At 53.4% G+C, this 15,310-nt stretch overlaps 4 protein-coding genes across 4 annotated transcripts; 1 reads left to right on the plus strand and 3 right to left on the minus strand.

The window, feature by feature from the left end:
* Window positions 1–328: 328 nt before the first annotated feature.
* BU25DRAFT_384891 (uncharacterized protein) lies at window positions 329–2,820 on the plus strand (the record flags this gene model as incomplete). Its single annotated transcript, XM_033704345.1, has 3 exons — window positions 329–540; window positions 639–1,811; window positions 1,863–2,820. The coding sequence occupies 3 exons, from the start codon at window positions 329–331 to the stop codon at window positions 2,818–2,820; spliced, it is 2,343 nt and encodes a 780-aa protein (XP_033565721.1).
* A 348-nt stretch (window positions 2,821–3,168) lies between these two features.
* On the minus strand, window positions 3,169–3,632 carry BU25DRAFT_454973 (ubiquitin; the record flags this gene model as incomplete). The annotated part of the gene is made up of 4 exons (XM_033709911.1): window positions 3,169–3,253; window positions 3,312–3,394; window positions 3,496–3,550; window positions 3,622–3,632. The coding sequence occupies 4 exons, from the start codon at window positions 3,630–3,632 to the stop codon at window positions 3,169–3,171; spliced, it is 234 nt and encodes a 77-aa protein (XP_033565722.1).
* Window positions 3,633–5,632: 2,000 nt separating this feature from the next.
* On the minus strand, window positions 5,633–7,621 carry BU25DRAFT_190490 (uncharacterized protein). The gene has a single exon (XM_033700996.1). It carries the CDS (start codon window positions 7,516–7,518, stop codon window positions 5,989–5,991), a length of 1,530 nt encoding a protein of 509 aa, XP_033565723.1. The 5' UTR covers window positions 7,519–7,621; the 3' UTR covers window positions 5,633–5,988.
* Window positions 7,622–12,527: 4,906 nt separating this feature from the next.
* Window positions 12,528–15,030, minus strand: BU25DRAFT_428449 (RabGAP/TBC; the record flags this gene model as incomplete). Its single annotated transcript, XM_033708508.1, has 3 exons — window positions 12,528–12,872; window positions 12,928–13,183; window positions 13,232–15,030. The coding sequence occupies 3 exons, from the start codon at window positions 15,028–15,030 to the stop codon at window positions 12,528–12,530; spliced, it is 2,400 nt and encodes a 799-aa protein (XP_033565724.1).
* Between the last annotated feature and the right edge of the window lie 280 nt (window positions 15,031–15,310).

The raw sequence follows: 15,310 nt of genomic DNA on the forward strand, positions 1-15,310 counted from the left end.
GGGAAGGATCGATATCTAAACGGAAGTAATGCAGGGTGCGAAGGAGACGGAGCAAGAAACAATTTCGTGAAGGTCTTATGGAATATTAGCGGACACGATGCCAGACAGTGCGATCTCATACACGTAGCTAAGTTTTTGAATGAAAATACCTGTCAGAGAGACCCTGCGAAGAGATGATTGCAGTTTGGAAGAGCCGCGCTTATCCGGAGGCTAGCATCACGTGCAACGCCAACTCGCTTTTCCGACCCCACGATTTTCGGACAATGACTCCGTAAGTTATCCACCTCGAGTATCGCCTATCGATTGATCTCCATTTGCAATGGATGGCATGAGCCCGCCACAAGCACCTTCTGATGCCGGGGTCAGTCCTTCCTCATGGGTAGCTGCCAACCGCAACAGCGACCTCACGGAAGGCGCGGCAACTTCGGCAACGACGCCCTCCAATACTGGCTCAACTGAGCAGCGATCACCACCAGCTAAACGGCGCAGAGAAGAAAGAGAAAGGACTAGGGTCAGCAGAGCGTGCGACAGGTGCAAGAAGTGAGTTCGACGGTCGCGCAAAATGCTTGAATTTGGTCACATTTCTGTGATGCTGAACTTTGTTTGTGATCTGTTCCAGATCGCTGATAAACAACCAGAAAGAAGACGCGATGCACAGGCCGTTGCCCATGCACTCTATGTCTACGAGCCGGTCTGTCATGCGAGTACACCGCCCAGTATACTCGCGGAAGATTGCCATCCGTCATGGTGGACGAGGCTGCTATGTCCGCAGCTTCCAAAGCAGGCAACACGCGGCTAAACGCAATACCTATCGAAGATAATCCACTTAGAGACTTACCTTCCTTCCAGTATGGAGGATACGGCCTTAGCACCCCTTCAGCACACGATCGCCCAATCTTGGAAAGAGTGAACCGGGTTAACGGCAACAATGAAGACTCCAATCGTGACCCACCATCGAGAACTTCTCCAGAGCCGGCACAGGCGCAGACAGATTCGCAAGGACACTACGTTGGCTCTTCTTCAGGAGTATCATTCTTGATACGGATCCAAAAGCGACTTCATCAGAACACTCCAACTTCCCAAGACTCGTCCATATTTGCCTGGGGAGACTCACCACTACCAGACTTCGATCCAACATTCTTCGTCCTGCCTCCCAAACCTGACGCACAGCGACTGGTAGAAAGGTACTTCGACTATGCCGCCCCAACACACCGCTTCATCCATCGAACTACCATCGAGAAATGGGTGCACGAGTTCTACGAAACCCAGGGCGACATGCACGCCAAAGAAGACGCAGCAGCCAAAACCGCGCTACTTCTTATCGTCTTCGCACAAGCACAAGCATACATGCCACCAGGCAGCACAACACAGGAGAACAGTGCACGCTACTTCTTCGCAGCCGAGCACCAACTCTCCAAAGAACGCGGCGCAGTCCGTCTAGCAAGTGTGCAAGCACGTCTTTTGCAGTGTTTCTACCTCCTTACGCAATCGCGCATCAACCATTGCTGGTCTCTCTTCGGAACGACGTCTCATCTTGCGCTTGCTATAGGACTGAATCGCGGGAGAAGGTATGATCCATCAGCGACAATCGACTATGTGGAGCTGGAAAGCCGGAGACGGACGTTCTGGGTAGCATACTCGCTTGACAAGTACCTTTCGGCTGCTTTGGGACGACCGCGGACGTTTAAGGACGAGGATATTGATCAAGAACTGCCGACTGTTGTCAATGACTCTGATCTCCATCCACAGTATATTTCGTCGTCTACTTCGAAATCACCATCGCACATGATGGCGCCTGTGGAACACATCAAGTAAGGCACCAATCAAATTTTCATATTCCCGTGATGGCTGACATCCTTTAGACTCACACGCATCGTCTCCCTCGTCCTGCGAGACCTCTACCCCATCCGCCCACCCTCCCTCGCCCTACGCATCGAACTGTCCGCAAAGTACACCAAAGACCTGGACGTCTGGCGCGCCGCACTCGGCCCCTTCCTCGACGCCGCCGGCATCGAATCCTCATTGCTCATCCCAATCTACCAGCGGCAGCGGGGCGTGCTAAACCTGGCCTACTACCACGCGATGCTGTTGATCCACCGTCCATTTCTGTTAAGCAATTTCGCCAACCTGACGGGCATCAGGAGCCATCCAAGCTACCAGGCGCCGGCGGATACGAGCGCAAACATTGCGAGTTGTTTGGATGCTGCGATGAATATTGTGAAGGTTGTGGACGATGTGTTCACGAGCTCGAATTTATTCAGAGCGTTTTGGTTTACGCAGTACTACGCGTTCTGTGCGGTGGTCGTGCTGTACATATACCGGATCCGGCAACATCTTCTCACGCCGGGGCAGTGCGAGGGCTACTTCGCTGCAGGGCAGAAGTGCCAGAGACAGTTGGAGAGTATCAGTGAGACGGACTGTTTGGCGCGACGGTACTGTGTTGTTCTTGAAGAGCTGAGGTTGGAGGCTGTGAGGCAGACGAATCAGCAAACCCGATCTGGATCTGGCATTACAGGGACGACACCGCTGCCTGTGCCTGGTGCTGGCGTTACGGAGCAGAACCAGAGGAACTCGACGGTCTTGCCGCTGCTAGATGCGACACCGCAGAATGGTGCAAGTCCGGATATGGCCGGGAGCTTGTACAACAATAATGTGCCGCAGACGCCGGATAGTACGATGTTCAATTCGAACTACCTGCCATCGAATATGGCAGATTTGACGAGCTGGGGTCAGTTCGACAGCCTAGTCACGGCAGGGATAGGGATCTTTGATGGTGACTTTCAGGGCGATAACAACTTCGGTTTTGGGTTTAATCTGTAAGCTGCGGTGCTCGAGGTGTTCGCAGCATAGATCTGGGTCCCAGTATTGAGCTCCCACGGATTGTCAGGATATCTGCGAGGTACTTAATCAGTGTACGGCTGCCGTAGAACATAGAAATCAGATGCAAAAAAGGCCACGGTCCACAGATCGATTTGGACCTTATCCATCACATTCGGATCAATAGTGTTCCTAGGCTTTGTGGTGCCGCGCACCTGTTATGACCGCCATGTCCCCCATGCATCTTCATATAAAGGTGGCAAAGCATCGTAATCGTGACTCGAATTGTCGCCATGGTCAAGGAACGTCAGCACCAAATCATCCAACAGTCTCAGGAGGATGGGAAGGGACTCAGCAGCCGCCACGGAGGGCAAGTACCAAGTGAAGCGTTGCGCCACCCTCGAGCTGGTAGTCTGCTGCGGTCTTGTCGTCAGCCCTGTACACTCAGATCAGCCTGCGTTCTCTGTGCGTCTTGATCAAGTAGCCAGACATACATCTGCTTGCCTCCGTAGATTAAGCGCTGCTGTGCCGGTGGGATGCCCTCTTTCTCCTCAACGCGCTCCTTTATCCTCGAGACCTGGTGCCTATCAGCATGTGCCACTTAATCCGTATCATCCTTTGCGACTGCATGTGTGCGGTCGAATGCGTGGGGTATGTTTCGTGATGAAGGTGGTGTACCTTGTAGTCAGGTTCGATGTCGAGCTCGATCTCCTTGCCGGTGAGGGTTCGTACTCTGTTCCTATGTCAGCACGCCCTTTCCTCATAAATTGAAGCTATGGAAAGCTGCATGGTATGAGCGCGTACTTGATCTGCATGTTGACTGCTGTGTTGCTGCTTCAGAGAGGTATCGTGTGTGACGTCAGGTTGAGGTAGAGCCTGTGGTAACGTGGGCAGCTCTTTCGGTGTAGAGCTGCAGTTCGAGTGCGCGAGGGTGAACAAAGTGGTTTGTGGTTTGTGGGTGAGAGAAGTTTGGTCAGGCAGCGACCGAGTTGTTTGCCATGCGGCGCCTGATAGCTCGCACTTGCTGACCGGCCACTGCGGGGCAGTCACCAGCCACGCCTGCCCCGCCTCGTGGCGCAGGCGTAGGAAGGAGCGATGCTTTTGTGGAAGCCAACATCCTCAGTCTGTCAATAAGAAAGGAGGCCATACTGCCTCGTTATTCCCGTACGCTTGAGTCTTGGGCTGTAACTTTCGAATGTCGAATGAGTCGAGGTCTATTGCTTTTTCCCAACACGCTGTTTCTGCACTACCACCTCGACCAGATTCCCGTCTTCTGGGTCCGTCTTACATTATACACACATCACACCATAAGAGCAACCTCACTCACACGAGAACCCTTCTCGCGGCACGGTAGGATGGATCAGTGGTCCCACCGCGTTGCAGGAAGCGCCACGTCAGACGCCAACCCAATCACTTCCTGAAGCAGACCTCCCTACGCGCTAGAATCCACAGTGCCGGTACTGGTGGCAAGACGCAGTTGAAACGCAGCATAGTACGAAGTTGAAGGGCATGGTGTGCATGTCGAATCCCGAAGGTAAGAAATGGTGGGTTTGTGTGCGTGTAAGGCAAGACAGGATGTGCTGGCAGGCCGGTGGGTATGTCGCTCTGACAAGCGGTGTCCAACCAAGCCCGTTGCCACCTTCTTGCTCCGTATATTGTACTCTGCATATGTTCCGAAAACCGTGATATACACAAGCAGCGGGTCCACGGTGGTCCCCACTGCAAGCCCAACTCCATGCGTCGGTCCCATCATCCAGGTGACCGCGCGCCTGACCCGAAAACCATCCCTAGATATATACAGTACAGCGTCTGGAAGAATATGCAAGATCAGAAGGACAAATGCGAGACAGTGTAGCCCACTTGTCAAGAACAAAACCAATCAAGTATGGGAACCGGGGTATACGATGAACAATTTGCAGCCAACAGAGAAGCCCATAAGGAAGACGAAATGAAGAAGAGCTGACGTGAAGAATGGATGCACCGCCAATGAGAAGAAACTTAAAAGCGCCGATGACCTGCACCCCGGTCTTTATGCAGTTGAGAATGTACAGTAGTGCCAGTATACCAGATACCATGTGTAGATCAAGCAGTTGATGCTAAGATATCGTTGACAGGTGAAATCACTGAAAACGACTGCAGGGCTTCGCCGACGACCAGTGATGATGAATTGTCGAATGCAAAGGAAGAGCATTGCCCGAGACAGGAGTGACAGCGTGTCTAAGCGCAGCCATAATAAATCCAAATCCGTTACGGGAAAGCACCACATGCCCATTTGGGTACAGAGGCGGGTGCCTAGAGCGCGGCGAGACATGTGATATACCGACTTGCACTGTGATATAGCAGTTGCAACTCGCAGCAAAGGATTCGAGACAATACTGTATGCAGAAGGGCCGGCTGGTATGCAGCGACCAGGATGACAATAAGATGAACTGCAGAAAGAGATTGGTATGCAGCTGCATGGCAGACCTGCAAGTGCTTGCTGACCGAGTCCTTCCTGCTACAAGCGGTGTGTCTTTGAGGCTCGCTGCAACGAGGATTGCGTAGCGGCTGACGAGGAAGCTCTTAAGGCATGCAGCAACTGAACCAGCCGGACAGAGGTGGGGACGCGAAAGATGTCAGACCCATGTACGCCAACCATTCTGCCATGAACATGCATCAATGAAATCATGCGATGTTACTGTAGGTAAGGCCGAGTTGGAAGCGCCAGCAGCACCATGAAGGATCCGAGTGCGAGGACGCCAAACAGATGCAGCCGTCGGATCGGACCCTGCTAGAAGCGGGTAGAGCCCGCGAGTAATGACGGGAAGGCGATTAGACTGGTAAGCCGCATGCTCGATCCTGCCCATTGGTGCTGGTGCACATTGCTGTAAACGACATTGCGCTGCAATCTCAAGAGATGAGAGGTTGTTCCTTGGTGGGGTGGGGGCCGTGCGTTCGCGTTCAAGATGAGGGGACTTTGGGTGTTTGTGGAGCTCATTTCGCTTGACATGCTTGCAAGTTCGAGACTGCAAACATGAGATTGATTGTGGCGTCCTTCCCTCCAGATGACGTGCGACAAATACCGTTCCTACCGCAACTCGCGTGATCTTGATTTCTTCGTCCATCAAAAAGCGGGACGGTAATGGTTGCGGAAACGGGCTGCGAATGTAATGCTGAGCTCTAATTTTTGGCCTAACGATCAGCTTCCCGTTTGGGAGATGGGTGATATCCACGACTCCATTGCTGATGCGTCCCGTACTTCGGTGTTTCAGGTTGGCCCGATCCAGCATTTGGTGCTGGAGACTGCTGAACGTAGCCTCGCGATTCACTCCGCTGTGGTGGAGTGCCATATGGCGCATCTGGGTTGTGTGGATGCCTTCCCTCTGGTGCTCTTGGGGGATCTTGAATGTAACTCTGCCGTGTCTCATTTGCCAGACCAGATACCGTACTACGACGGCTCATAGTACCCTCTGCACCTCGTGCAGATGCATCTGAACGGGCTCGTGCATGTCCTCGTCGTCCGGGCGTTGATGTCGATGACGTCGATACATACGAGAAGGATGGTGATGTATAGGATTGGGGTGCCGATGTTGGGGGCGGTGGCGCTGCGTGAGGGCCTTGGGCCTTCCGCTTTTTGGGGGAGCTGATGTACTCACGGTCAGACGCATGAGACGTCGCACGTTGACGGGATTGGTATGAGGTAGAGGGCGAAGATTTGTATTTACCTGAGGGCGTCGCTGGCGGATTTCCGCTTGTGTTTTTCTCCTGTTGTGATGTTGGGGGCACCCAATGGTGGAAGTAAATCGAAGGCGAAGATTGTTCCTGCGCGTTCTGAGTTTGTTGCAGTTGCTGCACGCCCGGTTGCGCCGATGCTGGTTGTTGAATATGCATCTCATTCGTGGTGAGCTTCGGTAGCTGCGACCGGTGGAGAGGACGAGGAGCAGACGTAGGCGGACCAGCGTGGCTAGGACCTGGTAGTGCTCTTTCGCTAGCATACTGCTGTGACTGTGCTGGAAGAGGCTGCCCTGGCAGCACTGCAGTTGGCGGAAGGATGGTTTGTGATACTGGAGGCTGTCCAGCGTACACTGTCTGCGGCTGTTGACCCAGTAATCTCGTTTCTCGTCGAAGTTCGGGAGATAGCTGTGCTTGCGCCTGAGCCTGAGCCTGCTGATGCGCGGCTTGCACCTGTGCAGTGTATTGCTGAATCCATTCGGCACTGATGTTGGCAAGATTCCCTCCACCGATACCAGCAAAAATGATTGGGACAAGATGTGGTGGAATACCGCCCTGCATAGACTCACGAAGCATTGAGTGCTCAATCTTTCGCTGTTCCAACTTCAGATTCTCCTGACGAGTCTTTTCCTCCTCCTGCTTTCTCTTCTCCTCTTCAGCCTTGGCCGTTAACCAATTCTTCATGCCGTCTTCAGAGCCTTGCCATTGAGTCGGTGCCGGTGGTAATGCGCCCAAGGAAGATGATCCCATGGAAGACTGTATTGGTGGAGGACCACGTCCTGGATCTGGCAATGTCATTGCCGATGGCGGAGGTAATCCGCGATGAGATGTGTTCATGGCGTAGTTGGGCCCAGCCGTATGGGGAGGCGATGGCCCGCCGTTGAGTTTTGGTGAATGTCGAGTGGTGGTGGAAGTTGTGAATGGTGGGGGGTAGTCATGGGTTTTGACGTCGAAATCCCACTTCGCTGGCTTAGAGAGTGTGAGCATCATGAAGAGTGGAGCCCAAACGGAAAAGGCCTTGAAAAATACTCGACATCGAAATGAGCGGTTATGAGGCGTCAAATTTCGAAGTCCCCGAAAGAGGTGGAACAATGTACATACTTATTCAAGAAGCGTGTTCACAGGAGCAACGTCCACTTATGGCCCAGAGCTCAGCGGCCGCTGCTCCAAGTTCTAGGCTTAACGTATGCAGGCAGAAAGCTCGATTGTGATTCGTGCCTAAAGTAGGGCGACGAAGGACAATGGAAGGGTGACAAGGAGAGCTGCTGCAACGACGATCGCGGCCAAGTAGAGCTCGCGTGGGCTGGCGTGGCGATCAGGTCCAGGTCGGTAAGGTTGATAAAGAAGGCAAAATCGAGTGGGCAGCAGTGGGGAAGCGTAGGAACGAATGTACAAGAAGGGAAGACGGCCGGCTAGAGTTGGACCAACCAGGGAGGATAATGGTTGCAATGCTTGACAACAGCAAGACGAAACGACTCGCCGCAGGTCGAGGACAGCCGATGTGTGGCGTCAAGCGGGCGGTAGTGGAAGAAGAGTTGCAAGGATATGCATGAGCGTCGAAGCTGCTGACAACAAGTAAGAACTGAGCAACGTCCGCGGTCTGTGTTCTTGTGTTCCCGCCATCCGACGTCCCTGGAGATAACTTCCGGCTCCTGCAAACTCTGGCTGTGGTTCCCACTGTGTGGCGCTAAGATTCGCCGCAAGCTACTCAACCGCCATGTGAGCCAAGCGAAGAGAGCCTGCAGCAGCTACAGGCATAGTTTAATGATGCCTGAGGCCTGAAACTGAACGGACGTGTCGTAATCGTCTGCACTCTGTCACATCATTTAAGTTGTGTGTTGGATGCAGACTGAACGTCAAAATTTTGAACATGCAAAGATCTTGGAAACGGTTAAGCTGATCAAGTGTCGAATTGATAAGAGCATGGGTGCATCCTAGTAACAAAGCATGGTCTTTTGGTGCACAGATTCAAGATCACGTAGAAAGACGCCCTTTGACGAGGCTTCAAGCTGTCACAGTCGATTAAAAGTGGATTGAATACCACGAGTGAGCTTGTCGTGGTCAAACATTCCCACTGCGTCCGCTTCAGTTTTCGAGAAGCCGGCGCTGGACGGTTCAGCCAGACATCATGGCTGGAGACAAGGCTCATCAGAGATTGAGGAGCGGACTGATCGGCTATGGTCTGGAAGTCTTAACCGTGCGCACGCGCCAGGCAGGGCCAAACGTCCGGGAGGAAGCGAAGCGCGACTCTTTTGGAGAGATTGTCGCTTCGTGCACGGACGCTGTTGACTGTCGACGTCGCATGAGGCTGCCCAAAGGGAAATGAAGGGGCATGGCCATCGTCAGAACTCAGCCGTGTGAGGACCGAATGCGGTTGGACGAAATGAAGTCTGCGTGTTGTGTGTATCAACACGAAACTACGGAATTGGGTGGAAATGTAGCGTTGTGGCTCGCGCATTTGCAAGACCTGTTCTGCGCTCTAGTGTAGTGCCTGATCAGGTAATCCACATGCCGTCATGGGTTAAACGGCTGGCCGTGAGTTCGTAAAAAGCACGGGGAGCAGAGCAAAGCAAGAAACCTTGCCGAGAACCTGTCATCGACCGCCTTGGAAGAACTGTCTCCGGATCGACGTAGCGTGGCAGGTAGCATGGCCAATCGATAAGAGCACCACCGATCAAGAACCGACTCCATGGACCGCGACGTGTTACATCGGGCCAGGTGTTGTGCGGGCGACGAGCAGCCTTGATGATCTTCACTCTGCGCGGTCCTCCTCGTGGTGGTCGTTGCGCAGAAGGCGTGCGCCAGGGCCGATAGTTTGTGTTGTCCGCTGCAGGTATTGCGCCGGCTTGCAGACCTTTGTTAGGCCCGTTCGAAGAGACACGTTGCGCAATCACCGAGCACCTGGCATCAGAAATTGACTAAGCAGTAAATTTCCGTCGGCGCTTGAGCCTTCCCTGATCTGACCTTGCGGCGGATCAACTTGGAACAAGAAGAAGGATTTTGCAGAGAGATTTCGGTCGCCGTATCCAAAGCACCGGCCAATCAGCAAATACGTGCAATAACAACGAATATGCTGGTCTTAAGCATAAGTGTGGAAATTCCCCATCTGGGGGCAGCAATTCATAACAGGACATCGATACCCATCCTCAGCTGCAAGGTATTTAGTCGAGCACGGCTGATTGGAAGGAAGCGCTTCCAAAGCGTCCAGGGCCTCCTGCCTCGTATCTGATCTGCGGCTGAATGCATGTGCTTGTTGCAGCCACAATACAGTTTGAACTCAAGCGAGCACAGATGAGGCTTTCAAGAACCCTGTGGCTGAAGGCGTCCTGCTTGAATATAACGGACTGTCTCCGTGACAACACGGCCAGACGAGTTGGCTGCCTGAGTGCCTTATTACTGCTTGGTTGCCAAGGACTCCATAGTATAGAATCGATGCGGCTTGCAGTAGCCATGCGTGAAGCGGAAGCAGCCATGCATATTGGATCCGCCGTGCCTTAGTGTTGTGGATGGCATCGTGAGATCGGGGTATCGGAGTAGAGTCATCCGCGAAGCTGAGAATGGTCTGCTTACGCTGACGATGGAAAAGAGGAGCCGATACCCATACGATCCTACAGAGGCGATGCTACCGCCGTGGGTGTAAGGTATACGCGCACAGAGTACGTAAGCTCGACTACGGTTGGCGATTTGGCGTCTTCGTAATCGTAGTGGTCTACCAGCAACGGTTAGCGCACCGATGCAGGGCAGACAAAGCGTGTACCGAACTGGGCCCACCTGTGAATGTACCTTCGGCTCCGCCTTCACCTTGCAGTCCGTCTCGTCTTTCCACTCCAGTCCTGCGTGTCACCTCGCGGATCCTTCGGCAATATCCTCCCTTCATCTCTCCATCGAGACATCGCGTTGTTGATCGCCCGCCTCACCTTGAAAAGTCAGACCATAGATCAGCGTTGACTTGCTTTGGTCGGTTGTTTGACCCACGACGACACAACACCTTCGCGCATGTTGCCATCGGTGTAGCCGAGCGTTACTCAATCCACTGCGAAACTGTCTGAATTGGGACCCGCAAGAAAAGATTTTGATGAGGCGTGGTGTGCTGAGGGAGGCAAATGTTGGTGAGGCAGGAAGACGCGAGCTCGCCACCTCCAGCGTCATCTCAATCTGTGATTACCCATTTCGGCAGCAACGCTCCTTCCCCGTCTAACCGTGCCTCGTCAACATCGTATGGAAGATGTCGAAAATGCTCATATTGCATTGCGACGCCTCCGGATAGCCGTGTTCACCGCCCTCGTACTTGAGCATCTTCTAAAGAATATTCATACGTTCACCCCAGGAGAGACCAGACCCAGATCACGACCCAGAATAATGGCGTCCACTCAACGAAGCCTCAGGTGCCCCAAAACGTTCCAGCACATGGAGTTCCGTCCGGTGTGGAAGATGTTTAAGAGGCCTATGACCTCGAGGGAAGTCACTCTACATCTGCCATTAGTTAATACCAGAACTCCTTCACGTGGTAGGTACATTCACTGGTAGGCACTCAATTGGATGACGATGTACAAGACACGCGGGGCATACCCCGAAAACTTGTTTCGCATTCCATAACTCAAAGTGTGTTTAAAGCTGTAGCAGCACACTTGAGGTATCCATTGCGATCTCCTCAGCCGAGGCGTCTCCTGTGTGTTACATGTAGACTTGCAACTAGCACCCCTGATATATATCATCGACACATCAACGCTTCTAAACAATGATGTGAAGTATTGGGATCTGCACCTCTAGTCTACGCAAACAATCTCTGAGGGTGCTGAGCCGAGTTGCTCTTTGACTTGTTTAGGTCGCAGCATCTCCAACTTGTACCATCACTCTCACTACCAGCGCCTCCAGATACTGCATCCCAGCAGCCACGTTCCGTCACCCATCAAGAAGCCCAGCATAAACCACGCAAAGCCACCGTCCATCCCTACCATATCCAGCCTTTCTATACTTACCTCTCACGCAGAAAAGGCTTTCCTTCACGCGATTGCAACGTGGCCCTCGTACTCGCCTGTTCATCTACCTTGCTATCTTGCAAGGTTGAGCGACTCGTCCTTTCGCTGCACTTTCGCTGTCGATCGTGCCGATCGACCATGAATTCGGTTACGCCTCCAAGCAGCAGACACCTGGGCGGCACAACGGAGAAGGCCCAAATTGCTGGAGCACCCGCCGCCTCCGGCGGGCGTTTAACCGCAAGTGCGTCAGGCGTTGTCGATCATGTCAACGCCAGACCATCGCGGCTGCGCCCAAGGCGACGCCAGTCTGTGCCAGGCAGTGCCAGGCCGACCATTTCCACAAGTTGGAGGCCTGATATGCCGTTCCGTGCGGCATCGTGGTTTGTTGCGAGATTTCACGATTCGCAAGCAGTTCTGCACGGAGTTAGGTCACTTCATCTACAACCGCAACTTGGTGCGAGTACGAGTGCGATCTAGAAGTGATCTTTTGATTGCGATTATCAATTATAACTACAGTTCTGATTACATGTGCCGTGTTCATCAACCGTGACTGTACTGTAAATGTATAGAATGCGTTGGAAAAGCAAGTGGTATCTTGTGAAGCTGCCGTGAGACCTGATCCACCCATATGCGCCTTGGAGAAAGGAGATGCCGCGCATAAGCAGCCGGAAGACACCCGGAGATGCAGCACGATGGAAGAGTAAGGAAAGTTTGACAGACGCAAGGATGATGTTGCGCTGCCAACGCAGAGTTAAAGATAGTGTGGTTGTGAGTGCGGAGTGAACCTACGATGCCAGAAAAGCAAGGTTACGCGGATCTCCAAGTTCGAAAACGTGACAGCCACGTTGGATGCACGCGACGCCGTCAAGCCACTGATCTCAGAAGATCGACGTTGACCCGTTAAATGTTGCTCGAAGAAGTAAGGATGCGCGGGGATGGTGGGCTGAGACCCCACTGAACTTCCCGATCCCGCTTCCCATCAATTTGGTCAAGTCCAAAGGATCGGAACGCCATCCTTCTTCAAGCACTCGCTCGTTTCTTTCGCAACTTGTATTCAGTCTTTGCCACGCGCATGAGAAGGTCTTCGTCTTTGATTGGGATCCAGGATGTCAACACCTTCATGGCGTTCTCGAAGTCTGAATCCAGCAGGATCTCCCTCGTTGCATCGATTAGCGCTGCAGATGTTGCATGTAACACATCCAGATCACCGCTGAATTTGGACGTTGAGGAGTTAGAATGGGAGGCGTCGCCCAAGAGCATGAAAACGTCCCAGACACGCAGCTGGGCCTGGAACGGCAGAGAATAGTTGAACAAAGTCAGGTACCAACGAGTACCCCAGGCGGTCGAGGTAATGCCCATTTCGTCCTGTGTAGACTAATCAGCTAGCGTTCAGCCACAGTATGGGCGAGACTCTACTCACCAGCTTTTTGGCTACATCTCCACCACGCAGCCAATTCTTTTCGAAGTCGTCCAGAGCGTCCATCAGGCCAGAGAACCCAGACTCGTAGAGTCGCTCCAGGCCTCGAAGCATCCACAGACGGACCAACATTACGAACGCTCTGTCTTCCTCGTAGTAACAGAGCAAGGTTGCAGCAAGAGGCGCCATGCCTTGGACGTAGCCTGTCTCCGGCAAGTACAGAGACATGGCATGGAGTACGCGGAACAATAATCGTTGCCTGCTGCATGTCAGCTTCATTCTCATCCCGTCTGGGATAATCACGCACCCTCCACGATAACGCCTCCTGAACATAATATGTCTGTTGATGGTTCGAGGAACATCCACATCGATCTGCACGTCTTCGGCTGAGCTCTCTGCCTGGAGTTCATAGAAGCAGTCGATCAACTCCTCCTCTGGAGGACTGTCTTGCTTTTTCTTCGCGCTTTCTGCGAGAAAAGAGTACCAGGCAGTTGCTCTCCAGCGGTCTGGTATGCCTTTCCATGTGCGAGTGACCAGTTTTGGGTCTTTGGTGTCGAACTCGAAAAGCATGCCACCACCCTTTTCTGCGCCAGTCTTCACCACTTTAGCCATTGCTCGCCACTTCTCATCTCTTTTGATCTCTTTCGCCTTCATCGATCGGGCCATCCTACCGCCTTCTCGCTGTTCGGCAACCTGTGCAAGTCCTGGTGGCAACTTCAGCATGTCACTCGCCTCGTCCAACATTCGACGTTCTCTGTTATGAGGTAATCTGTTTGTAGTCGAGCGCAGTGGATGATGTGACGTCCGTGTGCCTGAAGTTCTGTTGGAAAAGATGGACCTGGTCTGCTTCGATGACTTCTGCGACACACGTCGTTTCGGTGGGGATCCTCGAGGGTCGGCAGACTTAGATGACCGCGCTCGAGATACGCTGCGTCCAATTCCTCTTCGTCGTGGTTCTTCCGATACAAGTTGTAGAGCTGTTGAAACTCGTTGAATGCGCGGTTCGTCAGGTCCATCCAATCCTCCGTTCGCACTGTCACGAGAACCTGGCTTCTTCGCGACGATGAAGCCATATCTGTCAACCTCAGCGCCCTCAAGATCAGCCCAATCCTCAAGCCCTCCTGCTCTCTCTGTAGGTTCTTTGGGTATGGTGTCGTCTCCTCTTGAGCTCACAAAAGAGCTTGAGTCGTCTCGTTTGCGGTTTACGGTCAGGTTTGATTCGTTCGCTGGGTTATTAGAAGCAATGCTGTTATCGACCGAAGTGTCTGGTAAGCTGCTTGTATCTGCATCCCAATTCACGTCACTCTCGTTCCCGTGTTTGTACATGGAGCGCACTTTGCGCGATAACATCATCTCGTCCGCAGAGAGCACTCGGTGGCCAGCCCTGCCGCGCGCAGAAAACCGCGAAGGTGAGCGCGGTGTGGGGGACAAATGGGTCGCATTGGGTATCGCAGCAGGAGGTGAGAGCTCTTGTCGTTCTTTCGGTGGCTCTTGCCTTTCTGGTCGAGGTGGTGTGCTGGGTGCAGGCGTAGGCGCATCCGCGCTTTCCAAAATCAAGTTGATTTGTTTACTGCGCCTGTTTGCCTTCTTTCCACCCAACATCATGCTGCCCCGCTTCGAGAAGGATATCTGGGTGGGTGAGGTGAAGTCGTCGAAGCTGCCGGTCGGTATAACCATATCAATGCCCTGAAAGGGTGATTCACCTGCACCGCTCGAGTCCAGTGAACAGTGCGGCGACTGGTTGCCCGACCCCACTACATGCTCATCCTGGACAACAATGGCAGGGAGACTGGGAGTCCTGCGCAGACTGGTGGGCGAGGAGGGCTCGTTGCTTCTCGCGGTGCAATTCGAGGACGCCAAGGCTGAGTCTCTGCGATCATCGTCGTCGGCCAGCACCTGCGTCCTTCTCAGGGCTGAAGCTTTGGGCCCTGGGCTCGTTCGCGGTCGGCGCACATTGCTGAGCCATCCGCGCGTTGCGGGGCCTTTCAACAAGGGATTTGCTGCATTCGAGGGCGCGCCTGTAGAGGGCGTGTGATACGCGCTGGGGTCTGATGTCGTCGCAACTAGGGCGCCGCCAGAGAGGTCTGCAGCAGCATCATCCCTCATAGCGATGAGAGGCGCAACTAGCTCTCATCAGGTGATTCTGGTGGTTCTCGGAGATGATGGCGGCCCCCGCGAAATGAAAGGGCGCAAGGAGGCGGGTATCTGAGACTGCGGCGCGCAATCAACGGGCGGGTAAGCAAACGTCGTGCGTATGGGCAGTGCGGCGTCTCCAGTTGCTAAGAAGCAAAGCGGGTGGAGAGAGGAAGAGCATTGAGTCGTAAAGGACGTTTAAGGACCCTGAATATGGGGAACAGTTAAGGGGGCATCGCGCCTTCCCCGTGCA

The sequence above is a fragment of the Macroventuria anomochaeta genome (assembly GCF_010093625.1).
Source record: "Macroventuria anomochaeta strain CBS 525.71 unplaced genomic scaffold BU25scaffold_4, whole genome shotgun sequence".
NCBI classification, from domain to species: Eukaryota; Fungi; Ascomycota; class Dothideomycetes; order Pleosporales; family Didymellaceae; genus Macroventuria; species Macroventuria anomochaeta.

Bases quoted from the DNA above. Each gene is read 5' to 3' on its own strand.
- BU25DRAFT_190490 (XM_033700996.1), bottom strand. From the start codon at position 7,518: ATGATGCTCACACTCTCTAAGCCAGCGAAGTGGGATTTCGACGTCAAA.